Source organism: Somniosus microcephalus, chromosome 22 (assembly GCF_052327205.1).
Source record: "Somniosus microcephalus isolate GS21.2 chromosome 22, FLI_Smic_1.0, whole genome shotgun sequence".
In the NCBI taxonomy this organism is placed as follows: Eukaryota; Metazoa; Chordata; class Chondrichthyes; order Squaliformes; family Somniosidae; genus Somniosus; species Somniosus microcephalus.
The window spans coordinates 28,841,105-28,854,374 of record NC_141008.1 but is presented as its reverse complement, the minus strand read 5'-3'; the positions used below and the strand labels follow the sequence as shown (position 1 = coordinate 28,854,374).

General features: G+C 42.2%; 1 protein-coding gene across 3 annotated transcripts in view; it reads left to right on the top strand.

Moving 5' to 3' along the window:
* baz1b (bromodomain adjacent to zinc finger domain, 1B) overlaps positions 1-12,523 on the top strand; it is an 83,066-nt gene extending 70,543 nt beyond the window's left edge. For all 3 annotated transcript variants that reach the window (XM_085964339.1, XM_085964338.1, XM_085964337.1), the window contains 2 exons: positions 5,462-5,568; positions 11,905-12,523. In XM_085964339.1, coding sequence (XP_085820465.1) covers positions 5,462-5,568; positions 11,905-12,349 — 552 coding nt within the window. In that variant the 3' untranslated portion in view covers positions 12,350-12,523. The remainder of the gene's footprint in view (positions 1-5,461; positions 5,569-11,904) is intronic.
* The last annotated feature ends 747 nt before the right edge of the window (positions 12,524-13,270 follow it).

Below are 13,270 nucleotides of genomic sequence, written 5' to 3'. Positions count from 1 at the left end.
CTGGATGAAGGACAGATGAGGCAATTGTGGCGCAGGTCCAAATCAGACCATGTCCAGTTTAATACAGGATGCATGTTGGCCTCAGAGGCATGCTTTCAATCGGAGTGAGGATGTGGGCACAGGATTGTCCATCCTGATGACAGATAAACGATACAGGCCCCAAAACCTGATTCCAGACACCTGTGGAATTCTCATGGTCACCTACAGCGCAGAGTTGCCTGGCAGCTGCAAATGAAAGATTCTTTATATTTTAATTTTAAAAAACTTAGCGACATGCTGGCTATTCAGAGGCATTGCCGGGACTTGGGTGTGGGGACAAGGCATTCATTTCCCAAACATCGGCTTTCATTACTCACTTGAGGTCCTTGAAAGTAGTGAACAGCAGGGAGGCTCCTTAAGATTGGAGATGCAGTCATGTTCCACATGATCTGATGTGATGAAGGCAGGTATTTGAACAGGGAATCTAATGTACTTGCCTCTTGTGTTTGCAATCTATTTGTTCTCTAACTCTGAATGCAAGATCTGATTTAGAGTGAATTCATCAAGCAGCAAATTATTGTGTGTCATCACCTCCTCCCCCTGAAAGCAGTAATCAAGCTCCGTTATTAACCGTGAGGTATTTTTTTTTTTTTTAGTCACCTTGCCTGCCAGCTGTTGACACATTATTTCTCATTGGCTACAGTATGTTCACTCCCTATAACTTTGCTTTATTTAAAAATACATTTCCAAGGATTAATTGTTGATGGATATTACACTCCTTGGCAAGTGTAGAAATATTTTTCCTGCTGCAGCTTGTTGATATCTTCCAAACTAATTTTGAAAAATGGACTGTAAAACTGTGACAAACCGAATTCTCTGCCTCCCCAGGCCATGAGTATTTTTAAATGACAATGTTTACAGCATAAACAGGCTGGTATCCAGCCCTGCGCGTATAGCATGAGCCTCAAGTGTACGTGTATCCAGAAACATTTGAACTATATCCCTGCAACCCTCCTTCCAAATAACCCATTAAACAGGAACAGGGGAAAATGTACAGAAAATGCTGGCAATGAGTGGTGGGTCTGTTAGTTATTTGAAATGCTTAACCTGAGCAGATCTATTGAAGGGTCTGTGCCTGGCTCTGAAGATTCTGATGGGCCTGCTGTACTTCTCATGTTCCTGCTGTTTCAGATAAGCTAAATGGCCTTTTTATGTACCTGACTTTGTGTCTGTTTCTTTCCTACTGTCCTCTCTGAGCTGGTCAGTTTTGCTTTTCCCCTGCTCTTTCCGTATCTTTCCCACTCTTGTCTCCCGCTTTCTGTCTGTAACTCTCCTTATTTTTCCATGGAGACCAGAAACAAGACTCTAGGCCACATGGCTCTTCTCTCAGGCATCAGAAGAATCCTGAAACTCCTTTCGGAAGAGTGCATCACAGAAATGCGAATCAAATTATAGGCTGGAACCCTGCTCCCATCACCCAAGAGTCTTTTAAGTTATTTTCTTGTAAAATTGGGAGCTGGGTGGGGGTGCAGGGGGGAATTCAGCTGATGTCCATCCTGCCTCTGCTCTTGGTCCCAGACCGGCTGCTGCAGCCACTGAGCTGCTTCAAAGAAGCTTACCAGGCTAAAAAGTTCAAATACGAACCACAGTTGGTGTCTCCCACTCACTGTAGGATGCACAGGTAAGAGAAAAACATGAGGGAACCTGGTCTTGGAGAAAAGGTTTGGGACCTGGAAACGGGCAGGCTTGGGAAAGGAAGTCTGGGAACAGAACACCAGGCCACGGAAGGTAGCAAATAATGGATACCAAATCTTGCACCTGGTCCCTGCCAAGCATATCCTTAACAGCAACCAATTAGAAGAAGGTACCTGTGACCAGCTCAAATTGATAGATAAGTGTTGCCCACAGATCATTCAGATCCCAGAAAATGGATATTCAGTGACAATTTAGCAGCCTTGAGGATTACCATTCTCTATCTCTCTTTCTACCCCACCACCCTCCCCCAAAGTGTTTCTTCTGACCCAGGGTCATGAAATTCTTCCTTTTGAGAAATTATTGTTGGCATCCCAGCTATGCTGTTGGGTCTTCTCCTCCGACTTGGAGTAGGTCAAGTAGGAGACGCCGGGAAATTATTCTGGTCTCGACAAAGGGAACAAGAAATCAGCGGAAGATTTCTGACAAATATCTCGGCAGAGATGCTCTTGAACCCTTACACTTTGTGGATTATTGAGAGATGATTCATAGGTTGTTAAGAGGGTTTAAAATAGGACTAAATGTATCTGTAGGCTGGGGGGTCCAATTAGTATCAGAATCCCAACAATGCAGCCGCAGGCTCGAACTGTTTGTACTGCTGACAGTTGTTGCTGGCCTGCTGGGGTTAGTGAGTCGCAGCACTCTGACAGCTGTCCTGTTGTACTTCAGCCAAACAGAAGTGGGGTCGTCTTTCATGGGCGGCAATTATCAGGAGACCAAATAAACAGTATGTACAGACCCGACCTGATAATCCAACCTCATTTGTCACGGACAGATTTTGCAGGCTAAACCAGTCCAGAGTGCATTGGGGTGTGTGTATGTGTCTACACTCGTGCACACATGTGGTAAGGGAGTAGTATAAGAAAAAAACATGATATTCCTGTTAATAGGAATTTAGTGAGATGCAATGGGCTTGTCAAATGTTCATACTTTGTTGGTTTGAACTGTGAAAGAACATCCAGTGTCATTGTAGATGTTTCTCTCCAAGCATTTGGCGCTGTGCTGCTGGTTACAGCTCTTCTCACTGGTGATAGTCGTGGTAAAATACTGAAGCTAGAACATCTCACAAGTATGTTTACACAACATTAAAGCATAATGCCTGAGGAGTGATAATGTATTGAAACCAATATGCTCAAACCTTCTGATTGAGGATTGCTTTGACACACTCTTATTTCAATATTTATCAATTTGGCTTCAAATTGTAGAAGTGTGTTGCTGTTTGCATTATTGAACTGTATGATTTAAAAATATTCGGGGCCTTTTTTGTCGGCTAGATTACGGACGCATGCTGTGACCTACCACCATGCACGAGTTTCCTAACCAAACTACTAAGAAATTCACACAGGTAGCGTTTCTATTGGCCTGTCATGGAGTCCACGTTCTCTGACCCTAGGGACACATCCCACACATCCAAGTGCAGAAATGTTGTGTGCAGCTTGGCACGAATCCAGGCTTGAGGATCCCCAAGTATGTGCAGGGGTACTGCTGGTGTTCAATCAGCTAAAACCATGCAGCCTATCAACACCAAGTACTGGTTAGCTTCCTGCTTCTGTCCAGCCAGGATCACCACTACCATTAGGGCATTATTTTGCAGGGTTATTAGGAACCAAGTGACTGGTCTACCCATCTGGCTCCTATTAATGAGACGGAATGGATGGTCCATCAACAGTATGTTGGAGCATTGCATCTTCCGTTGCCAATTGTGCTCTGTTGGAGAAAACTCAGCCCCAAAGAAGTCCTGCTTACCATGCCTCAACCTCCCCCATTAGTTACTGACTAGCATGGGTTTGAGCCCTCAGTGAGTGTAAAGCAGGTACCAGGAACTCTTCATAAGCACACTGGCAAGCAACACAATTCACAATGTGTGAGTGCATTGCCAGCATTATCCTGACCACAGCGCAGACACACTGGAAGTTAAAGCTGTGAAGTTTCAAATACTACATTTCACTTGAGAGTTAGTGTTATGCTTAATTAATTCCTTTCACTGAAATGCAGTTGTTTAAATTTGGGTCTGCTGTCGATACCTTTTTGGGTTCAGTGGCATCAGTTGCTCCCAGTCTGAGTGTCTTCTATAGGAGTTGACTTGCACTGCCCCGTAACTACTAGTACAATACCATAACCACAGAATGTAATTGCAGATCTCCTTGTGATCTGAACCAGATATGCGTGTACATTGCACGGCTATTTCTTCAATCTCTCTAAAAGCGGACCAAGTGAACATTTGGTAAGAAGAGACTTGATCTGAATCATTAAGCTGTTTTATTTCTATCAAGTGAATATATGGAACAACAATATAATTTGTCTTTTATGCTACATCATTCTAGAGGTTTATTTTAAGCTAGGTATTCCTAGAATATTTCTTGTATTCCATCTTTCTCAGGCCTTTGCTGCCTGACTGCCTCTACTTATGCAGCTCTCTGTTCAAAAGCCTGACGCATGTCCGCTTTTAATTAAACTTGGTAACCCCCACCCCAACCTAACTTGGCAATGACTCCTGCTGAGTTCAAATAAATCGAGTTGATGCAGCAGTAGTGAGTGTGAACGATGACTGGAATGTCAAACTATCATTGTCTACAGCACACTGTTTCAGACGCCCCATTTGAAAACTAATTGATGCCTTGCTACTTGTGAATTTAACCTCTTGAGAGCAGGTTTAGCCCAATAGTAGCATTCATTGTCTGAAATCCTGCAATGTGACAACAGTAATGCAAGTTTGGATTTTGGTGGTCATCCGAACATGAAACACGGAACAAGAAAAGTCAGTTCCTTCTGAAGACTGAGTACAATCTCCCCTTTCATGATCTCTGACCAATCCATAATCTCTGGAAGGAACGATCTGGATAAGTAATCCCTGTTTCCCAAAGTTAATTGAGATCTCTAGAATATTCAACTGTTTCCACATCTCTGCCATTCTACCCTGATCTGATACATTTCACAGGTAATATTGAGACATTCCCTGGCCTCCAGCGACACAGGAGCCATTGTGGGTAGTCGCAATTACCACAACTTGTGTCTACCTTTGTAGTCGTTAATTTACATGTAGCTTTTAGACTAATTTACAATGGCCCCAAATTAGGTCCCCTTTGACCCTTGCCATCAGAGGGCAATCGTTTGAGAAACAGCTTTATAGCTGTATTGCATGATTGTACCAAATACTGTCACATAAATTTCCACCATACCAGGATTAAAATACATAAATTTACAAAGTATCCTGTGTAAAACCAAGGATTATAGTTGAGCGCGGTGGTATTCTCTGAAATGTTAACGATTGTGGCTTCTATCTATAGGGATAGTATCGGGGACAATCTGTCCCCCCCAATCGCGCAGTGCTTTTAACTAATGAGTAGGCAAACACTAGATAATGATGGTGCTGGGTTTAACCCCGTTTTGTGCTGAGTTGACTAATCTCAGTAGAGACAGTGGAAATAGTTCTGTAGTTGCCCTGAATAATCTTTGAATAATGAGAAAATGAGCAATGGTTCCTCCACTGATCACTAGCCAGCGACCCCTTCTGGAAAAGTGCAGTGTGAACATTGGGTGAGGACAGGATCTGACTCAACTGGTGCTTGCTGTAGAGATTCACGCATGAATAATAGGCATTTGGGTGAGGTACCAGAAAGACACATACAAAGTAAAATCTGCTATATAGACTACTTATAATTCTTTTGGTGGGGAAGAAAAATATTGAAACACAGTTGCGTTGCTAATCACTGATTTCTTGTGCCTGTAGGTGCGACAAGGAACAAAATATAGGTCACGGAGACTAAACCTGGAGCTGGCAAAGTGTGAAGAAACCCTGAATAAATTAATCAGATCCAGATATAGCTGGCCCTTCAGGTAAGGGGAATAAAATTTGCCACAATGGTACCCAAAGTCCTTGTGAGACTTTAATTTTCATATAGACTAGGCAAACCAAATTGGCAAAAGTAGTTTAGAGGACGAGTTCATGGAATGCATTAGAGACAGTTTTCTAGAACATTGTCAAGGAACCAACTAGGGACCAGGCTATTTTAGATCTAGTATTGTGTAATGAGACGGGGTTAATTAGTAATCTTGTAGTAAAGGGTCTTCTGGGGAAGAGTGATCATAATATGATAGAATTTCATACTGAGTTTGAGTGTGATGTGGTTAAGTCCGAAACTAGGGTCTTAAATTTAAACAAAGCCAATTACATAGGCATGAGGGGCGAGTTGGCTAAGGTAGATTGGGAAATTAGATTAAAAGATATGATGGTAGATAAGCAATGTCGAACATTTAAAGAAATAATTCATAATTCTCAATGAACATGCATTCCCTTGAAGTATTAAAAGCCTTATGAGAAGTGGTCCAACCATGGCTAACTAGAGAAGTTAAGGATGGGCTTAAAACTAAATAGTTGGGGGGGGGGGGTTCAGGTGAGGGGAAATTTAGAAAGTTAAAGTGAAAGGACAAGGCAATAGTGGTAGCAATGGGGGTAACGATAACCAGAGTGTGACAGGAATGGATAGAGCGTACAAACATAAGAATTCACCAGAAAATAAGGTTAGAGTAGGGGAAAATGTTTAAAAAAAATAAAATTAAAGGCTCTTAATCCTCGCAGCATTCGTAACAAGATAGATGAATTGATGGCACAAATAGAAATAAATGGGTATGATCTGATAGCCATTACAGAGATGTAGTTGCAAGGAGACCAAGGCTGGGAACTGAATATTCAGGGGTATTTGACATTTCGGAAGGATAGGCAGAAACGAAAAGGAGGTGGGGTAGCTATGTTAATAAAGGATAAGATCAGTACAGTAGTGAGAAATTATCTTGGCTCGGAAGATCAAGATGTAGAATCAATTTGGGTGGAGATGAGAAATAGTAAGGGAAAGAAGTCACTGGTGGGAGAAGTCTATAGGCCCCCTAACAGTAGTTACACTGTATGACAGCGTATAAATCAAGAAATAATGGGGGCTTGTAAGAAAGGTACTGCAATAATTGTGGGCGATTTTAATCTTCATATACAGGAAACTCTCGATTTACCGGCACCCAAACAACCGGAAATCTCGGTTAACCGGCAAAATTCAGGAGTAGGTTCAGTTAAGTTTTTCTTCATATTAGTGGCCGTTTCTTGATTCTTGGCTGTGTAATCGGGGGTTTCTGCACTTGTTGCTAAGCAACAGGGGCGCTTCGTCTGTGGCCGGGGTTCTTGCAGCTGTACAGGGGAGCTTGGATTTGTTGCTGTGTATGGAGCTCTCGTACCTTTTAACTATAACTCTCTGTAATCCGGACTTTTTGATAAACCGGCACCATGCCGGTCCTGTCGGTGCCGGATAAAAAAGAGTTTCCTGTAGATTGGACAAGTCAAATTGGCACATGTAGTCTTGAGGATGAGTTCATAGAGTATATTCGGGACGGTTTCTTAGAAGCATAGGTTGTGGAACCAACCAGGAAACAGGCTATCTTAGATCTGGTAAGGTGTAATGAGACAGAATTAATTAATGATCTCATAGTAAAGGATCCTCTAGGGAAGAGTGATCATAACATGATAGAATTTCACATTCAGTTTGAGGGCGAGAAACTTGGGTCTGAAACTTGTGTCTTACCCTTGTAATTGCCTTTATTTAAGTTTATGAAGACAGTTGGCTAAAGTGGACTGGGAAAATAGATTGAAAGGTAAGATGGTAGATAAGCAGCGGCAGACATTTAAGGAGATATTTCATAACTCTCAGATATATTCCAGTGAGAAAGAAAGACTCTACGAGAAGGATGAACCATCGTGGCTAACTGAGGAAGTTAAGGATGGTATCAAATTGAAAGAAAAGGCTTCCAGTGTTGCGAAAATTAGTGGTAAGCCAGAAGATTGGGAAATATTTAAAACCAACAAAGGATGACAAAAAATAATAGAGGGAAAAAATAGATTGAGAGTAAACTAGCAAATATAAAAACAGACAGTAAGAGCTTCTCCAAGTATATAAAAAGGAAGAGAGTAGCTAAAGTAAACGTTGGTCCCTTAGAGGATGAGACTGGGGAATTAATAATGGGAAACCAGGAAAATGGCAGAGACTTTGAACAAATATAAATAGGGAGGAACTTAAAACTATCACTAGAGGAAAAAGTACTAGGCAAACGAATGGGATTAAAGGCCGACAAGTCCTGGGGTCTTAAAAGAAGTGGCTGCAGAGATGGTGGATGCATTGGTTGTAATCTTTCAAAATTCTCTAGATTCTGGAAAGGTCCCAATGGATTGGAAAACCACACATGTAACGCCCCTATTCAAGAAAGGAGGGAGATAGGAAACTATGGGCCTGTTAGCCTAACACCTGTCATTGGGGAAAATGCTGGAATCCATTATTAAGGGAGTAGTAGCAGGACAGTTAGAAAATCATAATACAATCAAGCAAAGTCAACATGGTTTTGGTAAAGGGGAACCGTGTTTGACAAATTTATTTGAGTTCTTTGAGGATGTAACGAGCAGGGTGGATCAAGGGGAACCAGTAGATGTAGTGTATTTGGATTTCCAAAAGGCATTCGATAAGTGGCACATAAAAGGTTACTGCACAAGATAAGAGCTCACGGTGTTGGGGGTAATATATTAGCATGATAGAGGATTGGCTAACTAATAGAAAGAAGAGAGTCAGGATAAATGGGTCATGTTCAGGTTGGCAAACTGCAACTAGTGGTGTGCCACAGGGATCGGTGCTGGGGCCTCAGCTATTTACAATCTATATTAATGACTTGAATGAAGGGACTGAGTGTAATGTAGCCAAATTTGCTGACGATACAAAGATAGGTGGGAAAGCAAGTTGTGAGGAGGACACAGAGTCTGCAAAGGGATATAGATAGGTTAAGTGAGTGGGCAACAATTTGGCAGATGGAGTATAATGTGGGAAAATGTGAGGCTATCCACTTTGGTAGGAAGAATAGAAAAACAATATTACTTAAATGGAGAGAGACTACAGAATGCTGTGGTACAGAATGATCTGGGTGTCCTCATACATGAAACACAAAAAGTTAGCATGCAGGTAATTGGGAAGACAAATGGAATGTTGGCCTTTATTGCAAGGGGGATGGAGCATAAAAGTAGGGAAGTATTGCTACAACTGTGTAGGGCATTGGTGAGACCACACCTGGAGTACTGCGTACAGTTTTGGTCTCCTTATTTTAGGAGGGATATACTTGCATTGGAGGCCGTTCAGAGAAGGTTCACGAGGTTGATTCCTGGGATGAAAGTGTTGTCTTATGAGGAATGGTTGAGCAGGTTGGGCCTATACTCATTGAAGTTTAGAAGAATGAGAGGTGATCTTATTGAAACATATAAGATTCTGAGGGGGCTTGACCGGGTAGATGCTGAGAGGATGTTTCCCCTCGTGGGGGAATCTAGAACTGGGGCCATAGTTTTAGGATAAGGGGTCACCCATTTAAGACGGAGATGAGGAGGAATTTCTTCTCTGAGGGTCGTGAATCTCTGGAATTCTCTACCCCAGAGAGCTGTGGAGGCGGAGTCAGTGAATATATTCAAGGCGGAGCTAGACAGATATTTGAACTACAGGGGAGTCAAGGGTTACGGGGAACAGGCAGAAAAGTGGAATTGAGGCCAAGATTGGATCAGCCATGATCTTATTGAATGGCTGAGCAGGCTCGAGGGGCCAGATGGCCTATTCCTCCTATTTCTTATGTTCTTATAGGATAGTATTAGATTAAAAAAGGCTTCTAGTGTTACCAAGTAAGCCTGAGAATTGGGAGTGTTTTAGAAACAAGCAAAGGACGACCAAGAAATTGATGGAGGGAGAAAATAGAAATTGAGAGTAAACTAGCAAGAAATATAAAAACAGATTATAAGAGCTTTTATTAGTATGTAAAAAAAAAAAAAAAAATTAGTGGAAGTAAACATGGGTCCCTTGGAGGAAGAGACAGGAGAAATTATAATGGGGAATAAGGAAACGGCAGAAGTTAAACAAATACTTTATCTGTCTTCATAGTAGAAGACACAAAAAACATAGTGAGGAACCAAGGGTTGAATGAGCGTGATGAACTTAAAGTAATTAATATTGGTAAAGAAAAAGTACTGGAGCAATTAATGGGACTAAAAGCCAACAAATCCCCTCGACCCGATGGCCTACATCCTAGGGTTTAAAAAGAGGTGGCTGCAGGGATAGTGGATGCATTGGTTTTGATCTTCCAGAATTCCCTAAATTCTGCACCGGTCCCTGTGGATTGTAACCCCACTATTCAAGAAAGGAGGAAGGAAGAAAACTGGGAACCATAGGCCAGTTAGCCTAATGTCAGTTGTAGGAAAAATGCTAGAATCTATTGTTCATGATGTGTTAACAGGGCACTTAAATCATATATGATTAGGCAGAGTTAGCATGGGTTTATGCACGGGAAATAGTGTTTGACAAATCGGAGTTCTACCCTGCTAGTTACTTTAAAAAAAAGGGGGAACCAGTGGATGTAGTATCTTTGGATTTTCAAAAGGGATTCGATAAGGTGCCACACTGGGATGTTACACAAGATATGGGCTCATGGTATTGGGGTAGTATATTAGCTTGATTGAGGATTGGTTAACGGACAGAAAACAGAGAGTTGTAATAAACTGGTCATTTTCGGGTTGGCTGATTGTAACTAGTGGGATACCTCAAGGATCAGTGCTTGGACCTCAGCTATTTACAATCTATATTAATGACTTGGATAAAGGGACCGAGTGTAATGCATCCAAGTTTGCTGACTCGGCAAAGCTAGGTGGGAAAGTAAGCTGTGGGAAGGACACAAAGAGCCTGAAAGGGATATATAGACAAGTTAATTGAGTGGACAAGAAGGTGGCAGAGTATAATGTGAGGAAATGTGAAATTATTCAATTTGGTAGGAAGAATAGAAAAGCAGGATTTTTTTAAAAGGTGAGAGACGAGTAATGTTGGCATGCAGAGGGATTTGGGTGTCTTTGAACATGAATCACAAAGTTAACATGCAGGTACAGCAAGCAATTAAGAAGGCAAATGATATGTTAGCCTTTATTGCAAGGGGGTTGGAGTATAAGAGTAAGGAAGTCTTGCTGCAATTGTATCGGGCTTTGGCGAGACCACAGCTGGAGTACTGTGCACAGTTTTTGGTCTCCTTACCTAAGGAAGGACATACTTGCCTTAGAAAGGGGTGTAACAAAGGTTCACTAGATTGATTCCTGGGATGAGAGGATTGTCCTATGAGGAGAGATTGAGTAGATTGGGATTTAGAAGAATGAGAGGTGATCTCATTGAAACTTATAAAATTCTTAGCGGGCTTGACAGGGTAGACACTGAGCGGCTCTTTCCCCTGGCTGGGGACTCTAGAGCTAGGGGTCAGTCTTCGGATGAGGTTGGCTATTTAGGACTGAGATGAGGAGAAATTTCTTCAGAGGATTGTGAATCTTTGGAATTCTCTACCCAAGACTGCGATCGATAGATTTTTGGGCTCAAGTGATACAGGGATAGGGCGGGAAAGTGGAGTTGAGATAGAAGATCAGCCATGATCTTATTGAATGGCGGAGCAGGCTCTCAGGGCCGTATGGTCTACTCCTGCTCCCATTTCTTATAGCTAAGAATACTCTTTGTAAGATTTGTTAGCTGATCTGTCGAAGCAATAGTTGGGTGCTGCAATTGGCCACTGCACCCCTGTGCAAGGAGATGAAAAGCTCCCTGCTTTTGATTATTCAGTGACCCATGCTGGAGAGTGATGGTACATAGATATTTACAGAAGCCATGATTAAGCTGGGCTGTGATGCCCTGTGTAGTTAAACAAGGTCACTTGGATGGAGCACTAGAGGGCCGCTGACACCTGTGGCATCGTATTCCAGTGAGAGTCAGTGCGTTTAGGACATAACTCAAGCCACATTTACACAGAGCTGTGCTTGCGACACTTCCAAGTTTCACACAATAAGCAAACCTTGCTTTCCGGCACACACTTGTCACTAGGCTCAATCTGCCAGAAAAGACTAAACTCATGGTGGTAACAGAGGTGACCAGGCTGCATTGTGTCGGCTCCAGCAGTTAAAATGATGAAAATATGGTCAGAGCCTAACGTGAGAGGAAACAAAACAGGGCAACACTTCCAGAGGAATGTAACCTGTTGTACGATCAGTACGGTGCACAATTTACACTGAGTGAATTTGATACAGCTATTGGTTGTCCTTTTTCTGTGTAGAGTTAAAGTTTACAAATTGCTTTTCGCCTTTTCTAGAGAGCCTGTGACCACTGACGAAGCAGAAGATTATTTTGAAATAATCACTAAACCTATGGACTTGCAGACCATGCAGAGCAAGTGTTCATGCAGCACCTATAAATCTGTCGAGGAATTTCTCGAGGACATAAAGCTGGTGTTTAACAACGCAGAACTGTATAATCAGGAGGGTAGCCAGGTCCTCACCTGCGTGGAAAAAACAGAACGTTGCTTCATTGACATGTTGCGGAAACATCTTCCCAACTACAGCTACAAACGAGGCAAACCGCGAAAGAGCATCCAGAAACGGACAAGACTGGTGCAGGTAGAGCTTGAGGTGGAGGAGGAGGTGGAAGCGGAAGAGGAGGAGGTGGAGGAGGAGGAGGAGGAAGAAGACGACGAGTATGACGACAGTGATGCAGAATCAAGCGAACATTCCATCCCACCGCGCAAGCGTCGGAAGTGAATTGAAAATAGCCGAGCTTTCTGAATAATGATGGATGTAGTAATTATTTTGGCAACTGCAGACATGTTTGTACTTTAAATGTTTACGTTGACTGATTTAAAATACTGGATCAAATACAAAACTTCAACCTGACCTGGACATTTTCATAGGAATATAAAAAGGTTGAAATCAAAAGCTCTTATAGATTTTTTATCTCTCGTGGGGTTGGGAGAATTTGTGGGGCTGAGGGCTGGAAAGTTTCTTGTTTTATTAACAATGGTTGTGAAATTAAGATCACAGACTAGGAGCTCTGTAGTTCTGATTTTATGACTAAATGCAGAACTTTCACATCATAAACATTTCTGTCCCTTGGTATCCGCTTTCAGCATAGAATATTTCATATTTGTTCATCTTTGCCATAGAGATGGTCAGCACTGGGAATTAGACCGACCTCTAGGTGGTCAGTTCTTGGGCCATTCTAACAATACTGTAACGCTGGAGAAAGTCTGTACAATCAATGGAAACTCCAGCTGATTGCAGGCCAAGGCATTTTACAGGTGGCACCAAATAATCTATATATTGCATCACCAGCATCTGTTTTATCCAGCTGTGTTTTAGGTTTAACCGTATGATTGAATATGTGCAAAATGATCCCACATTGATCCCAGAACAGTATTGTAAATGTACGGCTGCTCTCTGTTATAATGAGGAGATCCTTCGAGTCACTTTGAGTAGAATCCCTGCCCCCAAATGTTCTGCCATCTGAAGCCAGTGAGTTGAGCTTTTCATACGAACCACCAGCCATCCTGTAATTTAAGTCACCTGATTGACTGACTGTGGTCTAGAAACAGCTAGTTGACTGATGGACGTGTCTGAACTGGTGAGAGGTGTTTAGTTCTGAGCCGCCTCTGTTTCAAAACTGGTGGCTGATCAGTTCTGACC